General features: G+C 41.7%; 1 protein-coding gene across 5 annotated transcripts in view; it reads right to left on the reverse strand.

Moving 5' to 3' along the window:
• LOC117158274 (uncharacterized) overlaps positions 1 to 15,896 on the reverse strand; it is a 119,151-nt gene that overhangs the window by 57,812 nt on the left and 45,443 nt on the right. For all 5 annotated transcript variants that reach the window (XM_033336984.2, XM_033336985.2, XM_076622294.1 and 2 more), the window contains exon 7: positions 5,407 to 5,661. In XM_033336984.2, the coding sequence (XP_033192875.1) occupies positions 5,407 to 5,661 (255 nt within the window). The remainder of the gene's footprint in view (positions 1 to 5,406; positions 5,662 to 15,896) is intronic.

Consider the following 15,896-nt stretch of genomic DNA (forward strand, 5'->3'; position numbering starts at 1 on the left):
AAAACAAGCGATGACACAACCAATGCCAATGCTCCAAATGCTAATTTTGCAGCCTACCGTTCACTGTATGATCGCGGTCTAACCGGCCGCAACATAAAAAATGACCCAAATTCGACTCAATCCTCGCGATTCAAATGCGTACAGAGCAAGCCGCACAGTAGTTTAAGAGTTCGAAATTTAAGAAAAAAAGGTGTCGTCAACGTCCATGGAGACGTCATACGTTAACGGTTGACCGAAATTTGTCACGCCTTATTTGCATATGAAACGAACCTCATTTTCGGCTTCGAAGACCTCAAAAACCCCTAAAAACTGTCATGCTAGCGGAATATTTCGCAGTCCGGATACTATACTAGAACCGAAAATAAATGTAATATCTTAAATCTCTTACAAGATCTAAATTGAGACCTACATTCGAAAGATTGTTTATGTTTCATTTACTCCGTTAATTCTCTACACGAGTGGTTCGCTACATGTTAACACCAAGTTCGACATCGATTTCCGTAAGTGAAAATTGTCCTACGGAGAAAACGACGATTTATGGTCACTTGGAGCGCCAACATCGATTAATAGGAATATTTTACGCGATTATGGCGCGTGGGACAAGTTCGACCAGTTATATCGCTTCTCTCCGCTCTTCTCGAGAGACGAAACAACTCCGAAAAGGATAAATGTTTCCAAAGAGTACGTGATGTTAGCCATATCGGCGAGACTCGCGTTTTTTCAATGATATCGTAACGTTGAGTCGATATTTCGAACGGTGAGTCACCAAGTTCAGCGATGAAATCGTGGCGATACCATTTCTAAAAAGATCCCTAGCAGCGCACGCTGTCTGGGAAGACTTATGTTCCAGGAAATGCGATCTTTCCGCAATTCAAAGTATTTCATTTCACTTTTACCGCTTTTACCGGGCTTAAATATTACTTATTACTTTAGTCGTCGAGTTTCCTTGAAACAAGAGCGAGTCTACCGTGCGAGCAGTTAATCAAATGAAAATTACGGCTTTCCATCTTTTGAAATATTTCGTTTCCTATCGTGTTTCTTATTTTAACGGTATTCATCAACGACAACAGTATCCATGAGAAACGATGGGATAATGAAAATTGGAAATGAATGAGGGGAAAAATACTCTGCAGATAATAATAACTCAATTTTCCGCACCACGATCTGCTTCCGAACATAATTCGACCGATCTATCACAGTCTCTGTCACTCGTTCCTACTACGACATTTACTATAATATCCGATTTTTCGTTTGCGATCGAATTTCACACTCTTCCGTAAATTCGCGCGTACAAGTTTCACGTGCTTCGTGGTAATCGCCACGCGGATATATATCACCGTGGCATCTCGTGCTCCACAGTGAAACTTGCCGCTAAATATTCCACTTTCATGCGCACCCCGCGAGTATCATCGCACGAGTCGTTAAGCATCCCACGAAATGAGGTAATTTTCTACGCGATCGCCGTCAGCCACGAAATCTGCCGCCTCGGCCCGATGAAACAGAAAAAGAAAACCACCGTGGAGGCTCGGAGAAATCTCTTGATTAAAAATGAATCAACAAATCGTTGGATAGCTTGGCTAATTCCTTGCAGTGGATCAACCATTAACTCTTTGAGCATGGCCAATTACCTAACGATTAAACTTGGATCGACTACTCGAGCGGCACCGAGGCGCGTGCAAATTACGTTGCTTCGCTCTTACGTGCAACGTACTATCAACACGCCATAGCATTCAACGTAGCCTTCGTGTTCATCAATGAAAACGGAGGCTGATGTCACGTTTCACTCGAAGGCAGACGAAAGTAAAAATCATCCAACGCGAGGTTTCCTTTTACCAAGCGTATAACGTTGTGCTGCTTCGCGTATAGAAAAAAAAATCGTGGCCAACCCCCTTCTTCCTCGCAGCCACGGTTTCTCTTCGGGAACTTGACGCGTGTGATCCTTCGACATGCTGGCAAACGTGTTTTTCTTGTCTCCTTCACCGAAGAAGGCACTTAGTGGCACTTACCGCGACCCTCTTGGCTACTACGATCTGACAACGAGCTTTTCATCGAGATACAAAAGGAGAAGCACATTTCCGAAGTGTTTCCGGCTAATGAAAACATAGCGATATTATTCGAATCGATCGAACTCCGTCATCTTCGAATTCGATCTTGACAAGACGAATTAATCGAGCAACCCTGCGTTAGCCTACACTGTGCTTGTTCTTTCTGAAAGCGAACGAAGCGACACCGCGCGAAACGAGCAGAATCAGCGCGGAGGAAGGCGTGAAAAATCCAAATTCAGGACAGACCGGAAAGCCTTGCCGCGTCGGTACGCCTCGCGTGAAAGTTTTAGGCGGACACACGTTGCATCTAGCACGGTCTATGAGCGCGAGTGAAACCGGGCCTTTGTATACACGCGCCAGGCTGATTGCTCGCGTTAATCGAACTTTATGCGCGGGATCGCTTTACCGTGCAAACACGTTCGGCCGATATGAATGGCCGGTTGCTTCGAGCGTTCGTTCGACACGGATAAATTTGCCCGAAAAAGAAAAAGTAAAAAAGGCAGAGAAAAATAGGAAAAGGACGGGAACAGAGAGTAAGAACGTAGTCGCAATCGGTCGATTTATCGTATGTGCTCTCCCCGGATGCAATTCGTCCTAATAATTAACGATTTCCCTGGTTAAGCTGACACTTTTTATTCGATTATAAATTTAGTGCGGACTAGCTCTATCTCGGAGGATGTAGGTTTCGTGGAGGCCGTAAAAACAGGGACACAACGTTCTCGTGCTTCCTGCTTGCTTACGAGGCTGTGTACGATCGGCCCGATTCTCGATACAGGTCGATGATACGCTTTGCCTGTCCTGTGCTGCGATTCAGATAAACTGGCGTTTCTTATAAACGACGTAATTATAGAATAATGGTATTCTAGCGTCGATCGTGTAATTACATATTTAGTATCATAAAATAAAATTTGATCTCGTTTCTTAATGATTCGTGAAAGTATTAAGAGAATGCGAATTATTCGTTACACATACATACAAGTATTAATAGAATATTCGATAGAAAATACATTGGCGTGCAATCTGAAAAATTGTTGTATAATAGGAGAGGCAAAAACCAACTGTAATTTCTCGCTGCCTGTTAATCACGTTGAACAAGACACGCTTCAAGCCGCACAAATCTCATCTCATTCGCAAACACCCACTAGTAAGACTGTTCGGCGAACACTCGAGGTATTATCATATTCACTTACAAGCCTCCTACATAGAGGCAAGCAGACTTCCTCGTTGCACTAAAATTACGGAACCTTCGCGAGAGCCAATCATCTCGTTAACATACAAAGCGATCTAAGAAACTCGTCGAAGATTTCAACCGTACACTCGATAATCGTAAAAATAAATACGAAATACTCGCTTAACGAGGATCATCCGAGATACCTAAACTCGTGATAATAGTCGCAAAGTATCCATTGAAACAAGCCTCTTTGGTATAAATTGAAGATCGTTCGACGTTTAAAACGAAAAGAAGCAAAAACAAGGGGGGAGGGGAAATATGAGGGACGGACGGTAGAGAAATAAAAGCATCCGATTCTTCGCATCGTACTGTAGAATTAATAAATTTTTACGGTCAACGCTGGCTGGACGAACTTTCACGTGGTTTCGAGAGAATGAACGAGCATGAAGAGGAACGCATTCGCTACGCGATCGCGAGTTAATGGCCAAACCGACAACACCGAACATCGTGAAATCTTTTTAACGGCGTGCATTCATTTGTTCTTTCACGTGGACACTCGTTCCACTGGGTGGCACGGGTTTTACGCTGCTACTAAAAGGCTAATAACAAAAGTAGAGAAATTCCTGGCTGAGAAATCCTTGATAGCACTACGAGAAACTAGTAATATAGTTCCGTACAATTAGCGTGTCTTCTTTTATTGCTTACTTTTTACACGTCTGTGTTTGTAGAATATGAATATAGAGGTAGAAAAAATGTTTACGGAAATGTGAGAATTTTATAGCTGAAAAAAAATCACGTCAATGTCGAGATAATTCGCAACTCGATAATTCGGTTAACAGTGCAAAAATCACTTCCATCTGTACAGTTGTTGAAAGTTTCCGGTTATATAGCGTGGTTTTATTAAACTGCTAAGATAACCTGTCTCTGAAAAGACAGGTTTGTTGCATAATTATATACCCTAACTATAACACAATATCATTAAATTTCTTGTAAGAAGAATTTTGTTAATATATAACTTTTACTCAAAATGGAGATACGGTTGGCAGCTGAAAAAATTGTAGTTTTATGTTTTCGAATCTCTAAATTAAAGAGAAGAAGTTAATAAACTAAAAGCACCGTACGCTTAATAATCACATCAAAGACGTCATCCTCTTAACCCATAAATCCCTGTCAATAATTAAGTTACCCAGAGCGCATGTAAACGTGCGCGTAATGAAAACGTGCAACATTCCATTAACCCGGCACACGCACAAAAGTCGAACAGGATAACGTTTAACTAAAACGTTCTCAATCGCGTGCACCGTGAATACGCAAATTCCTCGATAAATACGGTGAAAAGATCGAAGATCATGAAGCATACTGATCTTTGGAGAAACTTTGATGATACGTTCTGATATTGAGCCAGTGATAAAATTCGCTTGAATGACGATTAATTCGAATCAAGTTCTTGCAGTCGCGTGAAAGTACTACTAAATGCTACAAAATTTAATACACCGACTTAATTAAAAGCTAATTAATAAATAATTAGAATACTTTTTAGAAACCGTATCTCAGATAAAATTTCATTATCGATGATATCCTTGTCCGATTTAACGTTAAATTAATACGAAATTAATACGTTAAATTAATACGAAAAGTGTGATCTGGCAAAGAACTCTTGGAAAAATCATCCATCATCCCACTTTGGTATACTAAGGATTAATACAAACATGTCCGAACTATGTATTTCTTTTTCAGTTCCCAAGCTAAGAATTCTCCTTTAACATGGAGGTAAATGAGTGTAGTTACACTTAATGCAAATTATCTCCTTTTGTGCTAGAGTTTCTAATTTGAAGCTTGCTCTTCTAGCAGATCGTTTCACGAGACCGTTTCCCCTGACATCTGTTTTTGTAATTCTAATCAGTTGCCATTGTGAATGGACTTATCAGGAATGTTGGTAACGTTAGTTAGCTCACTTCAGCGAGTATGGAAAACAAATTGCCGTTTCGTACAATAATTCCGAGTGATAAATCTCGAACAGGTGTACTGTTCGTTGTATTTGATTTGAATAGAAGTAGCGCGGTTAATAGTCGGCATCGGTGAATCTTTATTTGTGATTTAGATGAATTTAGTAGTCGTTATTCGCTTAGTTTATTTTGTGACAATTATTCGCGAAAGTATAAAATTTAGCAAAAACAAGAATGTACTCACCTTACTGCTTATACGAGACACAAGAGTTTCGATGTGACACTGCCATTCCAAAGCTCGTAGAAACAGCAAATGCCATCGGCGTTCCAAAGATCTCGCTGTTCGTAAAGCTTGTGGCGGTTCCCGTTGTTCCCGTTGCTCCTCTTGATCTTGTTCTTGCTCCTTTTGCTGTGCTTGCTGCTGACTGACAACTTTATCTCCTAATTTAACGACCGAACTGACGATTCGACCATGCGCTTCTATGTCTCGTTGGAGTACCTGTAATCATAAAGGATTCATCCTACGGTTACCAAATGTAGAAGTTTATCGTTCAGAAATACCGTGATTGTTATAAACGATGGGGTAAATTTTGCACGAATAGAATGCAAGTGTTTCGTGTATGATACAGTAAAAATACCATAGAAGGTGTCAGTGGCTGTAATATGATTCAAATGCTATCGTTCCACGTTAAATTTCAAGCTACTAATGACAACCACCAACGAGTACATAAATCAGCTAATGTTAAGTATCGAAATTAGTATCATCTTCAGGATTGGAAAGCGTGTTAAGTGAACAGCGAAATGTATGGTTATTAAGTATACGAATATTCGAAAGTACCCGGAAGCCCACGCGAAGATCGATTTATGGGCTTTAAATTGCGTTTCGACCAAGTACCGTTATCAGAGGCGATCTCCCGAAAGTTTTCTTTCACGCCGACCACTGGTAGATTAAGTCATGCATTTACAAGCATGCGCTGCATAATAACACTATTAAAGCAGTACATTAAAATTCCGGTCAGATAAATCGCCGACAAAAAAAAAAGGAAGAAGAAATTAACGACTTTGAATAATTATTTTGCCGACCCAGAATCACCGAACGTATCACGAGCCACCCTGAGGTCATGAAACCTTGATAGCTTGATCCTCAAGGTCTCGTACAGAGTACGTCAAAGCCAGCTGTAGGAAACGTGGATATCGCTAGTTGACACCATCGATGTCAGATTTCAAGTCATCTGACCCAGAAGTTGTGGATCTAGCCACGAACCACCACAGAGTCATCGGACACTGCGCAAACCCTGTAGTCGTGACACTCGCTACGGATCACATCGGGGTCGTGACACTTCCAGCTGCCTGACCCCTGGATCATGAGATCCGCCTTGTATCATTGGAATCCACGTCTTACACCATCTCAAGAAATCCCTAGCAAGTTCCACGACCTCAAGGTCCTTCGCGGTTAGGTGGTGCTCGAGTGATTCAAGGATGGCTCAACGACTCGCGGCTCTGTGGTGATCTTTGCTGGGTTTCACAAGTTCGAACCATAAAACTCAAGATTCGTGAAACCGAAGAATATTTACAGCTAATTGAGCGATCTATAGTCCGTGATAGATCTCACAATCTAGATCTAATTGACCTGTCGTGGATTACGCTATGGACTAGATCACAGTCCGATACTGAACAACTCGAAATCAGCCATATTAACGTGTCCAACTGATTCGTAGATCATACGATGGTAAATATAGAGCAACGCTTAGTACTAGAATTCGTTTTACGATTCGAGTCTAATGTATCGATATCGAATGCCCGCAGATAGATCAGTAAACGTCAAAATTTCAACTATCCTAAAGTCGCTAGAATCGTGACAAGATATAGTTCTGCGTCCTAAAGCTATAATTATCTCATTTACAATTTGTCTAATCTGAAGATTACGAGTATGAAACTTAACGGACCATTTCCTTTAACATTGCATTCCACGACAACAGCTGTTGACGTTTTTGTTGGCAAAATGATTAAGTACGTGTTGAGTGACAGCGACTATTCGCAACTTTCTCGTCTAAATTTAATCGAGCATCAAATTCAAACAGGTATTTCATCTGTCAATTATACCGTAATAAGCGTAAGTACAAATATAGCACTTCCGATATGCAGCTGAAGTGATACGAAGCTCGTCGCGGCCCAATGCAGACAGCCACACTTTCTCGCTTTTCAGTCCTGTCTTCGGTTTCCTCCTTTCTACGAACGCCTGACCAGGTGAAATTCATCAATTCGAGGCTCGCAGCGAAAAAAAGGAACGAATCACGCCGAATAGGCGGTGCAGCACGAGAAGGAAAGCGATACGATGCCCGCAGAAATACAACGCGGCGAGTTTCCTGCGCGCGGATCATCGTTCGACCATGATATTCCCACTGCGAAGGAAGTATAAAGTAGGATTATGATTTTCCTGCCCACGGCGGGATTTAAATTAGCGATAAGAGCAGCCGCGCACGGTCCTCGTTTCCTTTTTGCCTTCCACTCTACTTTCTTATTCCGTGAATAATCGTCCTTTGCACATAATTAACCCGGTGTTTTTCTTCAAATTAGCCGTGTGTCTGCTTTACATCGTCGAGTATGCCGTTATCCCGTACGCGATATTTTACGGAATACGATCCCTCTGTTTCGAGTTTTACGCGCGGGATCACACCTCGCGAGTCGATCGATTAAAACAACTAGTTTGCATCGTCTTACACATGCGCATCTGTCAATAAATTTCGATATTTCATACTTACGCGCTCGAAATGGTTATTCAGACTGTATACTAATTTTTTGCCAAATATATTTTTACGGTAAATATCCTAGAAGAATATTAATCACGACAATCGTCGTGTCTCGTTGCAGCGCCAATAAAATTGAAAAATGTTTTATATAACACGCGCCATATGTATCTACGTGGAAGCTTTCTATCGACCTTCGACAGAGCAGCGCGTATCACGATAATCCGTTGCAATGAAATTTCACGTTACCCTGTCGTTGCATCTAGTTTCTTGTTACGTGTAATCAAATACATTGGGCTGGTTATACAGCGTAGAGAGAACGAACGGAGATTTTCACAGAGGAACGAGAGACGTTCTCTCGCAAGCCACCAGTGGAAGCGTAATGAGCACTGCGTCGAAATGCTTGACTTGCTTCGCGGAAGCAATAAAGGCATTTAACTGCTTTCTTTTGTACGCGTGTGCTTAACCTTTGCACCCAAGCGTAGAGTGTCCGCGCTCGCTGTGCGCCGCGATGACCCGAACAGTGATTTATTTCCAACCACAGCAAAATAGAGAAATATAGAGATCCGCCAGGATAACGATCTAATCTGCCCCTTTGTGAAAAAGGAAAATCGCGCGGCATGAATCATCAACGAACAGAATCCGGTAGAACGGTCGGTTGATTGCGATGCGAATCGCAAATTTCGTGCTTTTCCTTGTCACGTGTATCGCCGCCAAATCGATTATACGCGTTTTTCCAACAGCCAACGCAACGTACAGTGGTTTGGAAAGTCGTTTCATCGCCATTTCGTCCGAATCAATGCCAGACACCATTGAAAATCCACGTGTACTAATTCTTCTAACAAAATATTCGCAACAAAGCTAATAACTATAAAATTTAACGACCTGCCACAAGTTCGTGCTAGCCGAAACTATAAAAAAAAAACATCATCGAGTCTGACGAAGCTATCCACTTTCCCATCTAACACGAATACTTACTGAAAGTTTACGCAATCTTCAACAGCAACGATCGACGCAGCTTCTTCATTTATCCTGACACGTGTACATCACGAAACTCGCAATAAGCAAAGTATTTCAAAGTCGTATCTTTTAAGCCATCCTTTCCAGTACTTTGATCGAACGAGTCATCTTGAACGAAATGTATCGACTCGTTCCACGTACTCGTTACGAACGTATTTAGGCTATACGCACGCTGACGACAATTTGTCGCTTTCGCTCGCATTAATCAAGAGTTCAGTTTCTTCCTCTTTTAAGAACAAGAAAGTCGTACTTAAGTCGCGTCGTCGAATACCCACACAGCTTTAAGCTCGGATCGGCAAAGAAAATGTTAGACCAGCAAACGGGTATTAGAATCATCGAATCAATGAAATTTTAGAGTTCAAGCGCACAGATAACGCTGCTACTACTACCAGTTCGATCGAACTTCGTTCACACCTACTGTATCTGTTCCAGCGACTATACGATCTTTGTCTCCTGCGAAGCGAAGTAGCTGGAATCAGCAGAGAACAAAGACGTTGCGGGTCCCGAGTCTATCCGCAGCTCGCATTAGCCCACTTTCTCCCATAGATTGCGTACGATTACGCGCGATTGTTCCACTTTATCTGTCCGCGGTGCGGACCGTGTTGCTTTCGACTGGCTCGTCGGCTCGTCGGTGAGTTTTTCCCGGCGACTCAGTCTCGTCCGCGCGAGAACAATGCCTGCGGAAGAGGCTCGGTCTTATCTGATATTGAAGATCGACGTTTAGATAAAACATAATTGGCGTTTCGCGGTTAAGACGGTGTTCGGGTATTGAACTGCGGAGAAAGACCACGGCAGGAAATTCGAATCGAGGCGTTCACGGAGAGACACACCTGCCTCGTCTCTTCGAGTGAAAATTGCGTGAAAGCCAAAAGAGAAAAAGACCACTAATTTGTTTCGATCGCTGGATTCGATTTTCTAGCCGGTGTCGGTTAACTTCGATTTCTATAGCCGGGAAAGTACACACCCATCAACCGTGGAAAAGCTAGTGGTTTCGAACGAGATCATCGAAGACGCGCGGCTCTTCATACGATCTCCAACAGATTGACGTATTATAGAAGTTTAGTTTATTCGAGACGCGTCTATTGGAAATTTAGAAATTTCAGATGGCTCATTTAGATTAATTCGGATTTGTTGGAATAAACGACGTTGCCTTACCTTTATTCGAATATCTAAATCGAATCTAATGATTTGATAGATAATTGGTGCCATGAGTCACGGTCAGTTAGACTTTTAACATTTCATATCGCGTATCGCGCTGTTATGAGATTCTTGTAAGCAAATAATAGGGATATATTTAGGACGATACCACGGAGATAAGCGATTACGAACGATAAAGGTATTTGATAGATTTCCTCAAATGCTACACGATACTTCGTACGTGACCGCCCCGACTACTTTTAAAGATAAAGACTTTAAATAATAAAGAATGATTTCTCTGAAAAATGAACGTTATCTTCCAATAGAAGAATAGAACATATATTGCTTTACTCTCAGAGACGTGTAAATATTTACAGGAAGAACTTGAATTTCTGTTTGTTAGCTGTTACCGTAGAAGTCGACATCTACGTTTCTACGCGTACAATTAGCTGACACTTGCGTTCTTTTTCAATTTGTCTACGAGCTTAATTTGTAACCAAAGTCCTACCTTTTCCTTCTAAAATATTACAAGCATTCGAATAAATTAGATATTTATAGAGAAATGAAAAAATTCAGTCGAAAGAAATGCATTTAAAGTACGTTTTACATAACTTATCCTTAAAAGTTACGCTACAAAGTACTACGTTATGCAGCTTGTGCATACTTGGACTCTCTTTACATTCCCGTGAAGTTTACTTTTTCCTGTACACACGACTCTCCCATGGTCACAAACATTCTTCACTGGCCTTCGACTTGACTAGCTGGATATCGTTCTACAGACATTTTCTTTCCTAGATACATACACAGCGCGAAATATTCGTAAAATAGTCTGCTAGTGCAAACTCGATCTGTGTCGTATATTTTTGATCTTCTAATCAGAGAACCAATTTCTTTTCCAAGTATTCGCGGAATAATCTTCCTGCGTTCTATATTCATATCAAAATAGCTACGAAAAAAGAAAAAAGAGAATACGATAACGGTAGAAAGTCCAAGGGAGCACGCCCCATAAAAATGCTATCGAAAGTATCAAGCGTGACGGAATAAATACATATTAGAAAAGTTATCTAAATCTTCAGGCACGAAGTCACATTTCACTAAATTGAAGTCGGCGGGCTGTGCGGAAAACAGGATCGACCACGGAGAAATCGTAAACATTTAACAATTCTGTTAGAACGGATCGATATGTCGGCGAATATTCTTAAAACAAATCGGTAAAATTATTATCGAGATCGATCGTCTAGCGGAAATCGAAAGTTCTCGAAGCGGTAAAATTGAGTGGTTGTCGGTCGGTGATCGAAGCTGTTAAAAAACAACGAGGAAACGCGGCTTATGTTCAACGTCCGTTAACTTCGTAGAAAATGTAACGGTGTTGAGTTTCCGATCTGTTGAACTATCGAGCCACGCATCGAAAAAGATTTTCGAGACGACGTCCGATCGCTCCATCTCGGAGCAGCGCGGCGCGCGGCGTTACGCTGCTTTTATAGTAGAAAGTTTCAAACACGTGCCGATACATCATAGAACAATACGCCACATGCTCTGTTCCTTGTTCCGACTTTACATCGAGTTAGTCGAGTACTTATTTCCTACCCTGCAATCGCGATTCGGTTTTACCGATCGATGGATTTTTGTCCTGGCAAGAATTCTTATATGAAACCGTGGTTATCAGATCGGTGATTCGATTGTAAGCAACTTTGGGACAAATGGACCATTAATCTTGCAAATTATCAATCGCCGTTGATTCTATTTGCGAATCGATAACGTAGCTCGAACGACCGATATTTTAGCGATTCTCGTAAAAACCGAAAGCTAGGATCGCTGTTGGTTTATTGCGAGATTTTACACAACTGGATCGTATTTCCTTTCCATAAAGGCGTTCAATTTTTGCGTACGAGAAATTAATAAAACATTCGTTCTTAATTTCCTGTTGGTCGACTCTTCTTGCAGGAGATTCTGGTAACTGTCTACAGAAAATAAAAACTAATTCTTGGAAACAGGTCAACACCGTTAGTTTGTACAAGTTGTCGGAACTTGTTAAAGGATCCGTGCAATCATCCTCGGTGGTTTTTTTCTTCGAACCGCGTAATCATTCGGCTTACGTAAACGTTTAACTAAGCGTGTGGCGATGGATAAGCAGTACCAACTGCGAGATACGTGCGGAAGCTTGGTCAGATTTGAGGTTAGAGTAACAGTTTTCGCAGAATTTACGGAATGCCTTTACTATCTTGAGTGAGCGAACCTCTGCGCTACAACGGGCTACCGACCAAAGAAGATGCTGCGATGGTGGAAATGTAGCGTGCAGAGAGAAGCTATCGTAATGATGCGTTCGATGACGTATCGAGGATGTTTCGCAACGGTATCGGATGATCGATTAGGGATGTAATCGTATGATTATTTCGTGGTACCGTATTTTCAATTATAAAACAGAGTCTGCGAGAAGAAATAAAACCCACGTCCTCTTATTGCGCTTACGTGTTACTTGCTAGTGGAAAATTGTTCGTGGGATGGACGATATTGGTTAAGATGCATTTTGTATTTAAATATGAAAATTATGAGGAAAAGATGTAAGTACGATTTTTTTGATCGTTTAAAAATAAGTAGCAAACTGACAATATTCCGAAAGAGACAAACGATATTAAATCTAGTTGTTGCGTTAGTTTAACTTCGTATACTTAAAATCTTCGATATAAAAATTCTCAATATTTAAGATTAACGCGGTGTTAAATACACACGGAGAAAATCATATTCTCTCTATATACGTGAAATAATAATGTTGTTCCGGCGATGACTGTGAAGTAGGTCATAGTGGCAGTAAAGCTCGACTCTGGTGCTATCGCTAATCGCGATCGTTTATGTTCTTCGAGTAAAAGTGATGGATATACTTGACCGATGACGAACATTCCGACAGCTCGTTCAATTTACATGACATTTCTCCAGACTCGATTTATGGTACGCGACAGTATATCGAGTGTCGCGTTATGCAAAGCACGATACTTAACGTCACTCCGTATCCGTGAGACAGTCGACCAATTGCTCTTTTATTGCTACTTTATCATTTCCAGTTACTACCGTTTCAAAATCTACCGCTTGAAATTCTGACGAGTCGCTGTGGCCTCGTGCAAATCGCACGTGAAAATTTCCACGTACGATCTCTGCGCGTCGGTCCATTCGGTACAAAGAATCGTGTCACCACGCCGAAAAACGAAACCACGCCATACTTACCAACGCCATAAATATACCCCTAAATAAGAGCAAAAGTCAGTGGAGAATCAAACAATCGAATTATCGACAATTTCGCGCGAAGAAGTTAGCCACGATTAGCGTGATTCGAGCGTCCCGTAATGCACGTTTATTTATCCCATAACACGTTCAGAACCACTTGAATTATTTCGCTTGGTCCTTAATGGATTAAAATTTATCTCACTTTAGTCCGAAAAATCTTAGTACAAGGCAAGCATCGGGTATATCTCCGATGCATCGATCGTTAACTTTCTCGTGGACAAGCATCTCGCTGTTCACGGAGATTCGGTGCAGCGTGTCAGCAGCTTTTTAGCCGTGGGCACGACCTATTTAGTGGAATACGTCGGTTTATCGCGGGCAAACCGCGTACCCCTCGGCTCGTCAATCGTCTCCATTTTTCGTGTTCGTTCGTGCTGGCGTGCACGCGCGCAAAAGTCCTACCAGCGTTAAGTATCGCGCGACGATATCGTTTTATCTGGCGAATTGATGAAAAATCCGACTCTTAATCTGGCGAACAACCGTGCGTGCTGTCGTGACAGATGGCAGTCGTGGTAAAGGCAACAGTCACGATTCCGTTTTCCTTTTGCACGTTACGCAATGCTTGTTTTATCGGTTCGCGTGGAAATTTCGTTGTGACGCCTGTTATGGCGGCTCTTATGGCCTTCCAGTAATTGCACAGCTACCCACCGGAATTATACATTGATTACGTCGCTGCATGGAATCTTATCGTAGGTCTGCGACTTCTCGTATGCAATTTTTTCAAACGGCGTAGGAACACGTCGGATAATCTCGCCAGTTGACGTTACACGCTTCTGTTGGGCGCGGGAAAACTCGTATGGAAATTTTATTGGCCTCGGGATCGATAACCGTGACCGGAAATGCATTGTTTCTCGTTACGTTAATCGATGGAATTTTATTGTAGGAGCTGGAACTTTCGAAGCGACTCTTGCATGGAAATTCTTTTTATCGGTGCTGGAACAGGTTAACGAATACCGCGAATGGAAACTCCAAACGAAGCATGGCCAAACTATTCGTTCTCCTTGTATATCGTACTTTTATTTTAACGTTTCGAAAAGAAACGTACTATCTAATCTAATATCTATAACGAATCTCGAAGAAATCTCGCCACTAACTTATTTTCATTTAACGAAGAAACTTCCAACTCGCTCTCGTCCAAGCAATTATCTACCATCGATAGGATACACGCTTACCTACTTCCCACAAAAATGTCTTGAACCCGTCCCACAATTTTCCACGCGATTTCCTATCCTCTCCGCTGCTCGTTAAGCCTGCATCGTTTAATTCCGTGTCGAGTTCGAGTCTAAAAACCGCTAGAACGCGGCAACGAGCACATCTATCCATGGGAAAGTTGGAGGATAGGTGTTAGAATGTGACGGAGTAGCGTGTGCTCGGAAGAACCGAGGACAGGGGCGTTCTTGTCCGTGCAACCGGCATAAAGTAGTCCATAATTCACGGTTGAATCCACGCTGAGATTACGGTTACGCTGAAACCGCTGGCAGCTCGCTGTCTCGGTAGCCGTGCGCCAGGTATCGACCGACAGTTATTGACTTTCATGCCAGTCCGCGGATTCCCTGTATCCTCAATGGAAAACAAATCGCGCGATCTACGTGATCTCGATACGATTCTCGCTAGATAGTCGATAGCCATGGATCTCAATGAAATTATCGGATGGAGTCTCGGAGAACTGGATCGGTGAAAGGTTGATGATTCGTTGCGCCGCAGATTGCAAAAGACGATTGCGACGAAGCCCAAAAAATATCGCAATTATAAATACTAAGTGGAAATGAGTTAACGATGTTTTAAATTAATCTCTCGCAGACCGAAAATTGAATTCGTTGGGTCTATCGGCTGTTCTTCTAAAAGCTGTCGGAATATCCGACAAAGTGGAGAAATAAAAAGGAAAGACGAATGGATTAAATTATCGTTGGCTTCTGACAGGATGTGTGTTGCGGATAATGGTAAAAGATAGCGAATAATAACGATAAGATAAAGGCAGGGGGAATTAGAATATTGTTCAATCCGGAGAGAGTTTAAACGAGGAAAGTTCGTGATGTCGTAATAATAGAGCGGTAATGTTACGATGTTGTAGAGCTATGTTAAGTTTATGGTGATTAGTTTAATGATGCTATGAGATAAAATAACAACGTCTAGCGATTGAATCATCTACCGCAGCGTAGAATTAATAATGTATTTTATAAAACTCGTGTGGTCGGCTTCCTCTTCACGAGCAAGAGGGTGTACATGAAACTGCGAATACATTAAATTCTAATTTTTCTTACGAGATTACTGCGGATATAGGCTATGCGTTAATATACCGTACGATCGTTTCTTTTTTTTTTCTTTTTTCATTCTTCTCTTCTTATCTCCGTCGACGAGAATCTTTTTACTTTAAACGAAAAGAATACCCTCGGATGGTTGGAAATGCAAAATTATAGTTTACACGTAAGTCTGCACTCCGTAAATTATCTTCCAATCGCTTGGAACAAATTGTAACGGAGAAACAGCGTAGAAATTCTAAAGTTAGAAAACTCTAGTTACAAGAAGAATTCAGCAAGAACAGTTCCTACCATCG

Source organism: Bombus vancouverensis, chromosome 10 (assembly GCF_051014615.1).
Source record: "Bombus vancouverensis nearcticus chromosome 10, iyBomVanc1_principal, whole genome shotgun sequence".
NCBI classification, from domain to species: Eukaryota; Metazoa; Arthropoda; class Insecta; order Hymenoptera; family Apidae; genus Bombus; species Bombus vancouverensis.